This window comes from Mauremys mutica, chromosome 2 (assembly GCF_020497125.1).
Source record: "Mauremys mutica isolate MM-2020 ecotype Southern chromosome 2, ASM2049712v1, whole genome shotgun sequence".
In the NCBI taxonomy this organism is placed as follows: Eukaryota; Metazoa; Chordata; order Testudines; family Geoemydidae; genus Mauremys; species Mauremys mutica.
Genome location: NC_059073.1, coordinates 61,948,663 through 61,962,394, shown reverse-complemented (window position 1 = coordinate 61,962,394; position 13,732 = coordinate 61,948,663). Strand labels below are relative to the sequence as shown.

The 13,732-nt window shown below is 41.8% G+C and overlaps 1 protein-coding gene across 5 annotated transcripts in view; it reads left to right on the top strand.

Annotated features, from left to right (window-relative positions):
* The window catches only part of C2H8orf34 (chromosome 2 C8orf34 homolog), a 281,523-nt gene that overhangs the window by 263,020 nt on the left and 4,771 nt on the right, over nt 1–13,732 (top strand). For 3 of the 5 annotated variants that reach the window (XM_045002946.1, XM_045002944.1, XM_045002943.1), the window contains exon 13: nt 4,913–5,006. In XM_045002946.1, the coding sequence (XP_044858881.1) occupies nt 4,913–5,006 (94 nt within the window). Of the gene's footprint in view, nt 1–3,699; nt 5,007–13,732 lie in introns of all 5 variants that reach the window. The other 2 variants (XM_045002945.1, XR_006576486.1) reach the window with 2 other exon arrangements.

Genomic DNA, 13,732 nt, shown 5'->3' with positions numbered 1-13,732 from the left:
CTTGGGAATCACCTACATGGAATGGATATGAGCAAGCACTCGAAGAAGAAAAGACGGTTACTCACCGTTGTAACTGTTGTTCTTCGAGATGTGTTGCTCATATCCATTCCACACCCACCCTCCTTCCCCACTGTCGGAGTAGCCGGCAAGAAGGAACTGAGGAGTGGGTGGGTCGGCTGGGGTATATATCCGCGGCCATAGTGGCGCCACTCCAGGGGGCGCCCAGCCGACCCACTGAGTTGCTAGGGTAAAAGTCTCCGACGAATGTGCACACGGCGCGCACACACCTACATGGAATGGATATGAGCAACACATCTCGAAGAACAACAGTTACAACGGTGAGTAACCGTCTTTTCTCTTTGGAGTCTGTTTTTGAAGTTTTTTTGTTGCAAAATTGCCACCTTCAAGTCTGTCACTGAGTGGTTAGAGAGGTTGAAGTGTTCTCCCACTGGTTTTTGAATGTTATGATTCCTGATGTCAGATTTGTGTCCATTTATTCTTTTGCGTAGAGACTGTCCGGTTTGGCCAATGTACATGGCAGAGGGGCATTGCTGGCACATGATGGCATATATCACGTTGGTAGATGTGCAGGTGTACGAGCCCCTGATGGCGTGTCTGATGTGATTAGGTCCTATGATGGTGTCACTTGAATGGATATGTGGACAGAGCTGGCATCGGGCTTTGTTGCAAGGATAGGTTCCTGGGTTAGTGTTTATGTTGTATGGTGTGCGGTTGCTGGTGAGTATTTGCTTCAGGTTGGGAGGCTGTCTATAAGCGAGGACTGGCCTGTCTCCCAAGATCTGTGAGAGTGAGGGATCATCTTTAAGGATAAGTTGTAGATCTTTGATGATGCGCTGGAGAGGTTTTAGTTGGGAGCTGTAGGTGATGGCTACAGTGACAGACTTGAAGGTGGCAATTTTGCAACAAAAAAACTTCAAAAACAGACTCCAAAGAGAAACTGCTGAACTCGAATTAATATGCAAATTAGATACAATTAACTCTGGCCTAAACAGAGACTGGGAATGGTTGGGTCATTACACTAATTGAATCTATTTCCCTATGTTAAGTTCTCCTCACACCTTCTATAGGCCATCTTAATTATCACTTCAAAAAGTTTTTTTTCCTCCTGCTGATGATAGCTCATCTCAATTGATTAGACTTTTCCTGTTGTTATGCATACTTCCACCTTTTCATGTTCTCTGTATGTATAAATATCTCCTGTCTGTGTGTTCCATTCTATGCATCCGAAGAAATGAGCTGTAGCTCACGAAAGCTCATGCTAAAATAAATTTGTTAGTCTTTAAGGTGCCACAAGTACTCCTGTTCTTTTCATTAGATGAGAGTGCACCACGGCTATACTGTATTTACTGTACAGGATGCTAGGCTGAAAGCTTGAGAAAAAAGAAAACAGGCAATCTGCTCTTCTCACTTACCCGGGTGTAAATCAGGAGTAACTCTACAGAAATAATAGTTAAAAGATGATGAACTAATTCAGTAAACACTATTTTAAATATATCTGCTAGTGCTCTAAGTACATTTCCTGTACAGCTTTTAATGTGAATCAGAGTTATGTAAGGAAAGACTGAACTCTGAAAAGAAAATACTACTAATAAATAAAATCCAGAGAAATTATTCTTTTGTCTTGTGACAGAGACAATATTCTAACCAGGCTTGGTTTAATGGTGTTAGAACAATTCTTGAATAATTTGGCAAAGATTTAACATGTCAGCTGTTAAGCTTTTTAAAAATGTCCAAGACCTTAGCTCTTTAATCCCCCTCAAAAAGAATTATAAGTTACCTAATGATCAGAGTACGTCAACATATGAATGCCTGTCTCTTGGAATAGATAACACCTTGTAGCACCAGCAAGTGTGTTATATTACCAGCTCTGTTCAAGGGCAAACTGAATTATAACACAGAAATGTTACCTGGAGAAATAGCTATTATTATGTCTATAAAATTAATAAATCAAGGTTTTATGCCCTTTTGTACATACCATTTTAGGCATTTAGTTTTTCCTTAAGTATTTTATGTAGTTTGATTTTAAAAAATGCTGAATTCTGTTTCTCTGTTCAGGACAGAATCCATTAGTGTCTGACACAGTTCATTTATAGTTCTTACAAACTGGTGTTGAAGGAAAAGAGCCCCATTGACTTTCTTGTTTTCAGTTTCATTTCTTGAACAAATGGAATTTTACAATCAGTTTACACGTCTGAATAACTCAAAGTTGTTTTCAGTATATGTACATTTTTGTTTTAATGTGTCTGTTAACAAGAGGAAAGTTGAACTAGTTTGAGTTTACCATAGAGTGAGGCATTAAACCTTAAGGGACAAATTCTGCTCAGTTAGCCTAATGTAAATCCAGAGCAAGTCCTTAACATCAGTGGACTTACTCTCAATTTACACTGGTGTAACTGAAAGCCAAATTGTTATCCCTTCTCAGATCCCTTTACCTGGGTAAGAGGGCTGTAATGGCATAAAGGGGATCTAACGTGCTGGTTCTGGACAGGGGTGGATTCTTCCCAATACAGGTGCTGGTGTGATGGGGATGCAGGGGCAGAACCACAGTATACAGATTTGTGAAGATTCTGAGCTGCAGCCCATAGTACAGCCCTGAGAGACTGCTGTATCTTAGGCCTTGAGGATTGTCTAAGTTAACTTGGGGACCACATGATTCCCTGAAGCAGCCCAGGACTGAAAGGGAACAAAAGTAGCTTAAAGTCTCCCCATCCCATTTGGGCTGCAGATTCTCTGCTGAACCTCTTAGAGGCACACTGCAGAATTTGGCTCTCTGGCAAAGAGTTTTATTTATAAAATTCTAGATGTTAAAAATGCAATAAAGCAGTGGGAACACCTACTGATCTCCCTGCTAATGAAGGATTGTTCCCTATGCAACATTTTTTAAGTGAGTTGAACAAACTAATTTGTTTATAATTTTTCTTGGGAGATTACTACAGCTGGTTCAAAAATTACATTTATTCACTTTTTTTAGTTGTCCTTGTTCTTTACTGTTTGCAGTTGTCTGATCGCTTACGGACAAATTCCGGAGTACTGTGTGTGCTCATGCCCACTCCTCTACTAGTGATGGCACTGGGACTAGTAATGGAATTACTTAAGAGCATGTTGACTATAGCTGTATCTCTACTTGGACAGCATGTGGTCTCTCCCCCTCCCATCAAAAGTGTCTCCCAGGCTCTTGCTGCTGTCCTTCAGTAGTGGGGGGCGCGGAAAAGAGGAAGAGGTTTCCAAAGCAGTGTGCCGGAGAAAGGGGCAGCTACACAGAGTAGAATCCCTCTAGGCAGCTTTATTATACTTGAGTGGCACTTCCATGGCAGAAACTTCATATGTGGCAATAATAAGTGGGAAAAATTTAAGAACTAAATTCACCCATGGAAGCTCCATGCATGCCTCAATGTTCAGTGCACTCTCTTTCACTTTTCTTCAATACCGGCCATGTGCAGTCTCCTGTTTCTTTATTAAAGGAATCAATTAATAATGGACAATGCATGGACAATTCTACTCCAAAATCATAGGAATTCCATAAATACCTTCCATAGTATCTCAGGCTAGTGAAGAAGTGTAGGACAGAGTTCCATATTCATGTATTTTACACCATGGGGGATCTCTTTGTGAGATATTCTGATTCTGTTCTACAGAGTTGCTTTGAATAACTCTCCCTGTTCTGTCCTTATGCTTTAGGAAAATCGTGGAGTGACCAGATGATCAGAAGGGCTAAAAAAGTGGACTAATCAGTGTGATAGCAGCATAAACAATGCCCCCATGCTTCAGGAATTCTGCTCCATAAACCAGAAAACTTTGCCCAGCTCTGCACTACAGTCACTGCAACTAAGAAAACACAATAAAAATAAACATTCATAATGCTAAAGTTTTTGGACCTCAGCTCTGTGCATAGCAACTTTCACTGTTGAACTTTAATTTTTGTTAATAGATTTTTTTTAAAGCATTCCCTAGTCATATTTAAGGTAACAGATTCTGAGTATTTAGAGCGAGATTCTTAGGATCTGGTTCATAATCTTTATAACCTTTATTTTCAGTCAGACTTACCAGTGAAATGTTAAGACCATCTATTTACATTTGGTTGCTAAACTGCCCTTCCCCGCCTCTCTCTCTGAAACCCAAGAATATTATAAAGAAAGTTGCCATTGTATTATTTTATATTAAGAACTGACTGTAAACAGTTTAAAAAATAAACACATGCCCAGCCCTCTCTTAATAAAAATAGTATTTACATTTTGATGCCTATCAATTGTTCAAAGCCCCACTTCCACTATCCCAATAGCTTTGTGATATGTTGGAGGTAAAAATAAGTTTTAAATAATTCTTCATGGTCCATTGACTTCATGGTCCTGCTCCTTCTCCCACTGAAGTCAATGGAAAAATTGACATAGGAAAAATTTCCATTGACTTCAGTAGGCTTTGGGTAAGGTTTTTGCGTTTTGATCTTGCACTATAGAAGTCAATGGGAGTTTTGCCTTTGACTTACTTGGGAGCAGGATCAAGCCCCACTGGATCAAAACCTGTTCCCCTCTTATTGCATGATATCTCAGGACATGGTCCTGGTAATACTGGGATATATGGAATACTGGCATTCAGAACATGTTTCCATTGGGTTTTGTATGACTGTATTTCCAAGATAAGTGTACAGGAATCCATAACAATATTAATTCAAAAACGAATCCTTTCTCAGATTAACAGGAGAAGTAAAATGAGCCCCAAATTTTCTTGCTTTATCTGAAAATCATTTAAATTGTGGGTTATTTTGATGAGGGAGTACTGGATTTTATTGAGGCTTTCATCTGTCCAATTAACTGAGATTGAAGTGCTTGCTTCTATCAGTATTCAAAGCCAATCCTTCTATGTAATTTATCTAAAATGTATCTGTTTATGACAGGATGAATTCTTACATCAATTTCAGCTTGCCCACCAACCATGGATATTGCCAAGTGACACAGAGAGTGAAGGTGTGGAAGCCGATCAAGATAAATGTGAGTATGTTTGTTGGGAGCTGATGGTGCCTGAGAGAATATATGTAAAAAATGCTCCCCTCCCCTCATTTTCATAGGGCCAGATCCTGCACCCCTTATTCACAGAAGTAGTCTTTACTCCAGTGGGGCTATTCTCATAATGATTACTCACTTGAGTGAGGGTTGAAGGATTGCACATGTAGTACTTCTTTACACAAACATTCCTACAGTCAAGATCCTGCAAGTTCTTAAGTGGCCCTTATAGTAGTATATTTTGCCAGAAGCTGGGAATGAGCCACAGGAGATGGATCACTTGATGATTACCTGTTCTGTTCATTCCCTCTGGGGCATCTGGCACTGGCCACTGTTGGAAGACAGGATTCTGGGATAGATGGACCTTTGGTCTGACCCAGTAGGGCCATTCTTATGCTCTTATACGATCATAGTCCCTTTGAAGGCTGTAGGTCCAATTATGTTAGTAAAGGTCAACTGGATTATGACCTAAATGAAAGAACAAGTAAAGTCAAGTAATGCACACTATGAATCTCCATACATTGAAGCTTTAACCAATCATATCTGGTTATGCAATACCTATAAATAATCTTGTTGGAAATGTTAAATGTTCTGCAAATTGAATTTATTTTAAGCACAGCAGCTTGTGATCTGTCAGGCTGAAAATGTATGCTATTTCCTAACCTATTTTTGGCTTTATGGATATAAAAAAAAACCCAGACTGTTTAATCAGGTGCTTAGAGCACTTTGTACATGGAACTAGAACTGCTTGAACAAACAGCATTACAGTAAGAAATGCCAGGTTCCTACAGGAATAGTCACTGGAGAGCTATGTATAATTAATGAAGATCGTGTCTGATAAACAGAATACATTTTTCAAAATGATGTCACTTGAAAAATTGAAGAATTACATCTGCTCACGCTGATATTGCAAGTTCACGGTTAGCCTGTGGTTTGACTTTCATGTTACAATTTACACACTGAGATTCCCAAAGTAAAAAAAAAAAATATGTACCCTGTCCCTCTCATTGTTACACTTTTGGCTGTTTTACCTTTATGTTAGTGCATAACCTATAGGCCAATTTGTCAACCTTTTGTGAACGTGAAATTCTCACTTATTCAGGTATTCTGTGTGTGAAAAGCACCCCTTTGTAAAGGCCCAGATCCTCACAACTAAGGGTATGTCTACACAGCAGCTAGGTTGATGCTTCCCAGAGCAGATAGACAGAAATGCATGAACTGTGCTCAAGCTAGCACTCTAAAAGTAGCACTGTGGCCACAGCGGCATGGGTGGAGTTTTGGATTAGCATCCTGAGTACAGTCCTACCCAATTCCCTGGATATGTACTCACGCAGCTAGCCTGTGCCACTGCAACCTGCTATTTTTAGCATGCTAGCTTGAGCAGAGCTAGCGCATGTCTGTTTACCTGTTCTGGAAAGCACCTTGCCAGCTACTGTGTAGATACACCCGGCGTGTTCTAAGAGGACCCTGTGCTTGCCCTCTGTGCAAGAGTTAATTTCACTTTGGGTTCACAAGTAATGCCAGACCAGGTGGTAATTAAATTCAGCCCACTGTGTATCTATTGCAAAATCTTTGACACCTCTGACACTTATCAACACAATTAGTTTTAGCTAGAACTTGTGACAATGAGAGCAGAGAAGAAAAAATATATAATTGTAAATAATAGTTTCCTTTATGAAAATGATTTAGGCTGTAACATACTCTCATCTTGATTTTATGCCTACATATCACCTTGCATAATGACCTATTGCACTATTTAAGTTAGGTCATTCTTTGTACTAATATAGGTAGAGAAGGGAGAACAAAAAATGTTTGATCTAAGCAATGTTACACTGTATGTGACATCTGAGAATGGTAGATTGGGTTAAAAATCAGTTTTAAAAAAAATAATTATGTGGTAATAGCAGCCATCTGGAGATGGAATGTCAGTGTTGTAGCCAAGCCCATGGTTCAGAACTTTAACTGCTAGAAAAAAGGACCTGCCAAAACCCAGGTGTTGAAATGGCTGTAAAGTGAAAAGCCAACAAGAAGCCTGGCATACCTAAAGATACCAGTTTTCAGTGCTCACTTCAGGTAGTGCAGCTGGCAAAGTATGGACAGATTCAATTTCATTTTTCATCCTAGAATAAAGTTAATAAATGACACTTAAGTCTGCGTGGACACTGTATATGTAATTTAGTGTTGAGGGGCCTGAAAGCTCATAATTTATGAGTCTGAAGAGAAAAGCTGCTGAATTAATCTTTACAATAGTAACACCTGTTCTTTGACTCAGCTTTTAATAAATTATATAAGGATAATATTTTCCACATTCTTTGGCTTCTTTGAGATAATAGCACCCAGGTGTAAAGCTAGTCTTGGGCAGTGGGAAAATTTCTCTAACAATGCAAACAGTTAGGAGACAAATGATCTCAGTCACCTTGTGTTCTTTTATTTTATCTTCTAATAAGCGTTACACTGGGTAACGTTTACAGAATCGTCTACCTTACTTATGAGCCTAAAAGAAGACTTTCACAGGCAAAAATAGCAATTTAGTGCCTAATTTCCATCAATTTTTAGTGGGAAATAGGTGCCTAGCTGACTTTTGTGCCTTTGAAAATCTCCCCCTAATTAAGTCCCATTTTAAAAAATGACTTAGGTGGTTAGAAGCTGAAGTATTATTGAAAGTCAATGGGTCTTAGGTTCCTAAGGAACTTTTGGAAGTTTGAGTTAAGTGCCTAAGTCATTTTTGAAAATGTTATCTGTAGTTTGTAAAATAGAAGAGGAAGAACCCAAAACAATTGGAAATAAATCATTTTTTAACAGTTCAAATCAGTTAGAGCAAAGTGAAAATGAGTTTTCTTTGACATTAAATGCCAGGATAGAGAGTTCTAGAACTCTTTATTTAGTAAAAGAAAAGATAATGGGGAAAAAGAAATGTTATGGCAATGAAGGAAAGAAAAATAGTCACCAACATTGTTGCTTGGTACCTAAAACAATGTTTTTTCCTCTCAGTGTAAATATCATCCGTTCATGAGTTGTGGCCACAGTCAATAGATATATCATGTGAGTGTAGTAGTTGCCATTATAGTGCCAGTCTTTATGAGTCTAACTCAACTCTCCATATTAAAAATATAACTAAACAAAAAAAAAAACTAACGTGTCCTCCTTCCCGAAAAGAAGAACCCTAATCTTTACCCAACCTTTACCCTAGTGTGGCTTCAGAAGAAAGTGTCATGACCTCAATAGCAATTAAAGCTCTTACAGCTACTGGGTTTATTCTCCCTTGATTTTCTGTATACTCTGAACTCCTGGTGATTGCATTAGGTCTGTGTGCTATGTTTGCACAGAACCTTGAACTTGCACAAAATCAGAGACTTGAGATTCTCTTTTCATTTCAAATGGCACCCTAGGCCCACCAAAAAATCAGCAGCCATGGGCTGATGCGTTTTTCTCTTCAGATGCCAGCATAGAACCCCTCCACCCCTTTCCATTGCTGTCTTCAGATTCCTGGTGGCTTGCTTATCTTTCCCCTGAGACTTCAGAGGGTGCATGGTGGCCACTCCCTTCTCAGAAGGAGAGGTGATAAGAAAAAAGCCTCCAATTCCTTAGAGTCTCTGGGTCTGGCAAAAAGCAACTTCCCCTTCAAAGGTGTAGCAGGACCGGGCTATAGCATCACACAGTAGCTAAAAATCCCTTAATGGAAGAAACTGAACCTCCCAGTGAACCTGCAGAAGTTCATTCAGTGATTGCCGCTGAAAACAGACCCTGCACAGCCTGGTTCATATAGCGCACACACATTAAAGTATCAGAGGGGTAGCCGTGTTAGTCTGGATCTGTAAAAGCAGCAAAGAGTCTTGTGGCACCTTATAGACTAACAGACGTTTGGGAGCATGAGCTTTCATGGGTGAATACCCACTTCGTCGGATGTGGGTATTCACCCACGAAAGTAAAGTAAATACAGCAAGGTTGGTTCATTATTATTTGTGTTGTGGTAAAGGCAGGGATGGCTCAAGTTCCCTGTGCACAATGGAAAGATGGCACCTGGCTGAAAGAATTTGCAGTCTAAGCCCTGTTATAGACCTCAAACCAAGCCTGAATTGAGGGACAGAAGAGTTGGGATTTTCCCCCACATTTGTACTCATATTGATCTTGATTCTGCACCACTGAAGTCAATAGAAGCTTTACAATTGACTTCAGTGGGCATAGGATGAAGCCTTCTCTCACCGATTCTCTTTTGGTTCTGCCCTGAGTAGCAGACCTAGCAAGTCTCAGCCCAAGTTTACAAATATGAGAAGTTCAGATTTTGTTCGAAAGAGTCTAATTTTGGTGTCCCTATTCACAGGTTAAATGCTTTTATAAAAAGTGTCTGATAAGGATAATTTCCATATCTTTATATGGCTAGATTATTCTTTTTCTAGCTTGATTTTGGAAAAAAAGTGGCTACAAAATTTAGGAGACAGTCATCAACTCTGACGAAACAAAGCAAAGGGCCCAACTCTGCCAGCTTTACTCATACTGAATAGCACCAAATTAGTAGAAAATAAATGTGAATATTCAACATGAGGGAGGGTGGCAGGATCAGACCCAAAAAGAGCAAAAGAAAAGGCACATTAAAAGGGCACATCATTACATTTCTCACTGAGCGCTCAGTTCTGCCACTCTTATTCATGCTGAATAGTACCTTGCCCCATAAGAAGCCCTACTGATTGAGACTGTTGACAAAATGGAACCACTCACTTAGTCAGATACTAGAAAGGATTGGGCCCTTATCTCTGAGAATTGGGTTGTGCTATACAGGTATGTTGGAGCCCTCAATTAGTATCCATTCATATAAATAACTCTAGATGTGCCATAGTGAGACATGCCAGCTGCTTGTCAGTCATTGGTAGAAAAAGCGTATGACAGTGCTCTCAAGAAGTTAAACATTTATGCTGGATCAGGATGGGTTTGGTTTGTTTTGGTTTTGGGGGTTTTGTTTTGTTTTTGTTTTTTAAACCTTCCTCTTTTCGAAGGTAGGTACCACTCAGCAAGAATAAGATTTGCAAAACTAGGGTCTCAGTGAAAATTATTGATTGCAATATTTATTACATGAACACAAATGCTTCCTTTAGTCAGTATTTCTATTCTCCTGTCACACTCATTGCTGGGGGAGAGTAGAACAACACACCGTAGCATAGGGTGACCAGCCAGCAAATGTGAAAAATCGGGACAGGTGGCGGGGGGTAATAGGAGCCTATATAAGAAAAAGACCCAAAAATCGGGACTGTCCCTATAAAATCGGGACATCTGGTCACCCTACCGTAGCATCACATTCTCTTCCAATAGGTATGAATTTAAGGCAAAACCAGTCTCTGCCTCTATAGGAAACAATCTCGATGTAAGGTATGTGTGCAAAGCAGTTGCTTAACCCCTGTGTGGCATAAAATTAGCTTCATGAAGGCCCTTCCATGGCAGTGTACAAGATATAGGAAGTGGGGAGAGCATGGCTGGGCCAGGGGAGAAATGTCAGTGCACACACCTCTCATCCACACTGTCTTCCTATGGGGAATGGGTGCAGGGCCGCCCAGAGGATTCCGGGGGCCCGGGGTCTTCGGCGGCGGGGGGCCCTTCCGTTCCGGGACCCGCCGCCGAAGTGCCCTGAAGACCCGCGGCGGGGGCCCCCCCACCGCCGAATTACCGCCGAAGCGGGACCCGCTGCCGAAGTGCAGCCCGGTCTTCGGCGGTGGGGGGTGCCCCGCCGCAGGTCTTCGGGGCACTTCGGCGGCGGGTCCCGGAACGGAAGGGCCCCCCGCTGCCGAATTACCGCCGAAGACCGGGCTGAACTTCGGCGGCGGGTCCCGCTCCGTCTTCGGCGGTAATTCGCCAGCCGGGGGTCCTTCCGCCCCAGAGCGGAAGGACCCCCCGCCGGCGAAGACCGGGAGCGAAGAAGCTCCTGTGCCCGGCCCCGCAAGAGTTTTCCGGGCCCCCCGGAGTGAGTGAGGGTCCCCGCTCCAGGGGCCCTGAAAAACTCTCGTGGGGGCCCCTGTGGGGCTCGGGGCCTGGGGCAAATTGCCCCTCTTGCCCCCCCCCTTGGGGCGGCCCTGAATGAGTGTATAAAGGCCAGCACAGCCTATTCTAGTCATGTTGGGCAGGAGGAGGCTCAGCAGAGCAACTTGGGGGAGACATAACCGAGCCCTTAGTTGATATCCATACTAATAAATACCACTCTATATGTGCCATTTTGAGAGATGTCAGCTGCTTCCCCAGGCATTGTTTGACAGTCATATGTGGAACGAGACCATGACATAGTGATCTCATGAGAGTCAAATATTTATGCTGGTTCATGATTTTTTTTCTAAAGCTTCTTCTTATCAGAGTTCTCAAGGACAGTCAAGTGAATTGTAAAACTAACACCAGTTAGGAAGACATTATGTAGCGTCACTTGTTGGAGCAGCAGAATTTTTTCCTGACAAACTATTGTACTGCAAACACTCAAGCATGTGCTTATATGCTTGCAGGACTGGGGCTGGTGGTTCTGCGTTATCAGTGCAGGGCCGCCCAGAGGGGGGGGGCAAGAGAGGCAATTTGCCCGAGGCCCCGAGCCCCACAGGGGCCCCCACGAGAGTTTTTCGGGGCCCCTGGAGCGGGGTCCCTCACTCGCTCCGGGGGGCCCGGAAAACTCTTGCAGGGCCGGGCTCAGGAGCTTCTTCGCTCCCGGTCTTTGCCGGCGGGGGGTCCTTCCGCTCCGGGGTGGAAGGACCCCCGGCTGGCGAATTACCGCCGAAGATGGAGCGGGACCCACCGCCGAAGTTCAGCTTGGTCTTCGGCGGTAATTCGGCAGCGGGGGGCCCTTCCGTTCCGGGACCCGCCGCTGAAGTGCCCCGAAGACCCGCGGCGGGGGGCCCCCCGCCGTTGAATTACCGCCGAAGACCGAGCTGCGCTTCGGCGGCGGGTCCCGCTTCGGCGGTAATTCGGCGGCGGGGGGCCCCCGCCGCGGGTCTTCGGGGCACTTCGGCAGCGGATCCCGGAACGGAAGGGCCCCCCGCCGCCGAAGACCCCGGGCCCCCGGAATCCTCTGGGCGGCCCTGTATCAGTGCCAGAAAACTTTCATAATCTTTGAAAAATGAAATGAGATATTAAAAGTTCTTTTTTGGGGGAACCAAATGTGCCCCTGAATGAATGAATACAAACATTTTTAGACGTTATATAAAACGAAGGTGGGAAAGCAATAAATGAAATTTATCAGTTAAAAAGACGATAGTGAGGCTATCCATAAAATCCTACACATAAAAAGATCCCTCATTACTCCAGGTTCGTGTTACAGTTATATAATTTTGTAGATTTCAAAGTTCAAAATGAATTCATCCTCATTGAAACTATGTGAATATCCATTATATTAACTGCCAAGAAATACTGTAACATAGATATAAATGTTTGACTTCTAGTTTACACTTAAAAGGTTTCCCTTTATGTTCAAATAAACATTGCAAATGGGATTCTAGGCTTTTAGGAAAGATTTGTTGGCCAGTCATCATTTCCTGTAGTCTACAAAATTTTACTTCATTTATAAACCAGAAGAAAGAATATATACAGCTAAGTTTAAAAGATAACAATGAATTATTATTTATCTTGGTTGTTTGAAAAATGTACTTTGTCATACAAAAAAGGTTTGTATCAGAAGAAAAGCACAAATATAAAATAAAGTGATCTATATAAATTATAATAAAAATGTCCCAATAGCTATATATTGATAAAACAACTCTGAATTGTATCTGGAGAACTATCTGGTTTGAGTTACTTAAATGTAAGTTGTTTCAACAACATGTTCATTGTTAAATGATTTATCTAAAATACTAATTCATCCAAAAGCAAAGCTTTTGAGGAAATTAAAGTAGGTATAATTTTTTTAACGAAAGAATTTAACAGAATAAAGTAATGTTTTACTGATTTATTTAGGCTTAGTCACCATTAGTCAGTTAAAAAAGGTAGCCAATGTGACTAAAAGATTAAACTTTCCACAAAAACACAACCAACTTTCCTTCAAATTTCAACTAAATCAAGAGGATGCCATGCATAGGCCTTGATTCACCAAAGCACACACTTAAGGTTAGTCACATGGTGAAATGATTTTTTGAGTAGAGATGTACTTAACACTTAATTTTAAGTACCTACTTTAAGCACGTTAAGTGCTTTGCTGAATTGAGGGCTTAGCAAACTTGGCTACTCTAACTAATGCCCAGGTGGCTGTGGCCCTGTGGCACCTGTGAAGATTACACTGATGCACTGGCCATATTTCCACCCCAGGAATGCCTTCAGTAAAGCCTGTATGCAGTGTTGTTGTAGCCATGTTAGTCTCAGGAGATCAGAGGCACAAGGGTGAGGTATTATCTTTTATTGGACCAATTTCTGTTGGTGAGAGAGACAAGCTTGTCTCTGTCTCCAATATAAGTTGGTCCAAAAAAAGATAATACCTCACCCACCTTCTCTCTTCAGTAAATCCTTTATGTGAGAGTTGGAGGCTGCAGAGAGTATTCTCAGCTAGGGAGATCTGGCAGCTTTCTAGCTTCTTTGCACTACAGGAGCAGTGCAAAGGGATCAGTGCAGAGTTAAGGTTGAGCCCTAGCTGTCTAGCTTTCTTGGTTTTTATATGACAACCATCACTATAGTAGCAGAGCACTGTCACAACAGGCAGAGATGATATTCTGTAGCCTGTTATAGTTTTTGTCACATATTCTTAACTTCCCTTCAGGTATGAT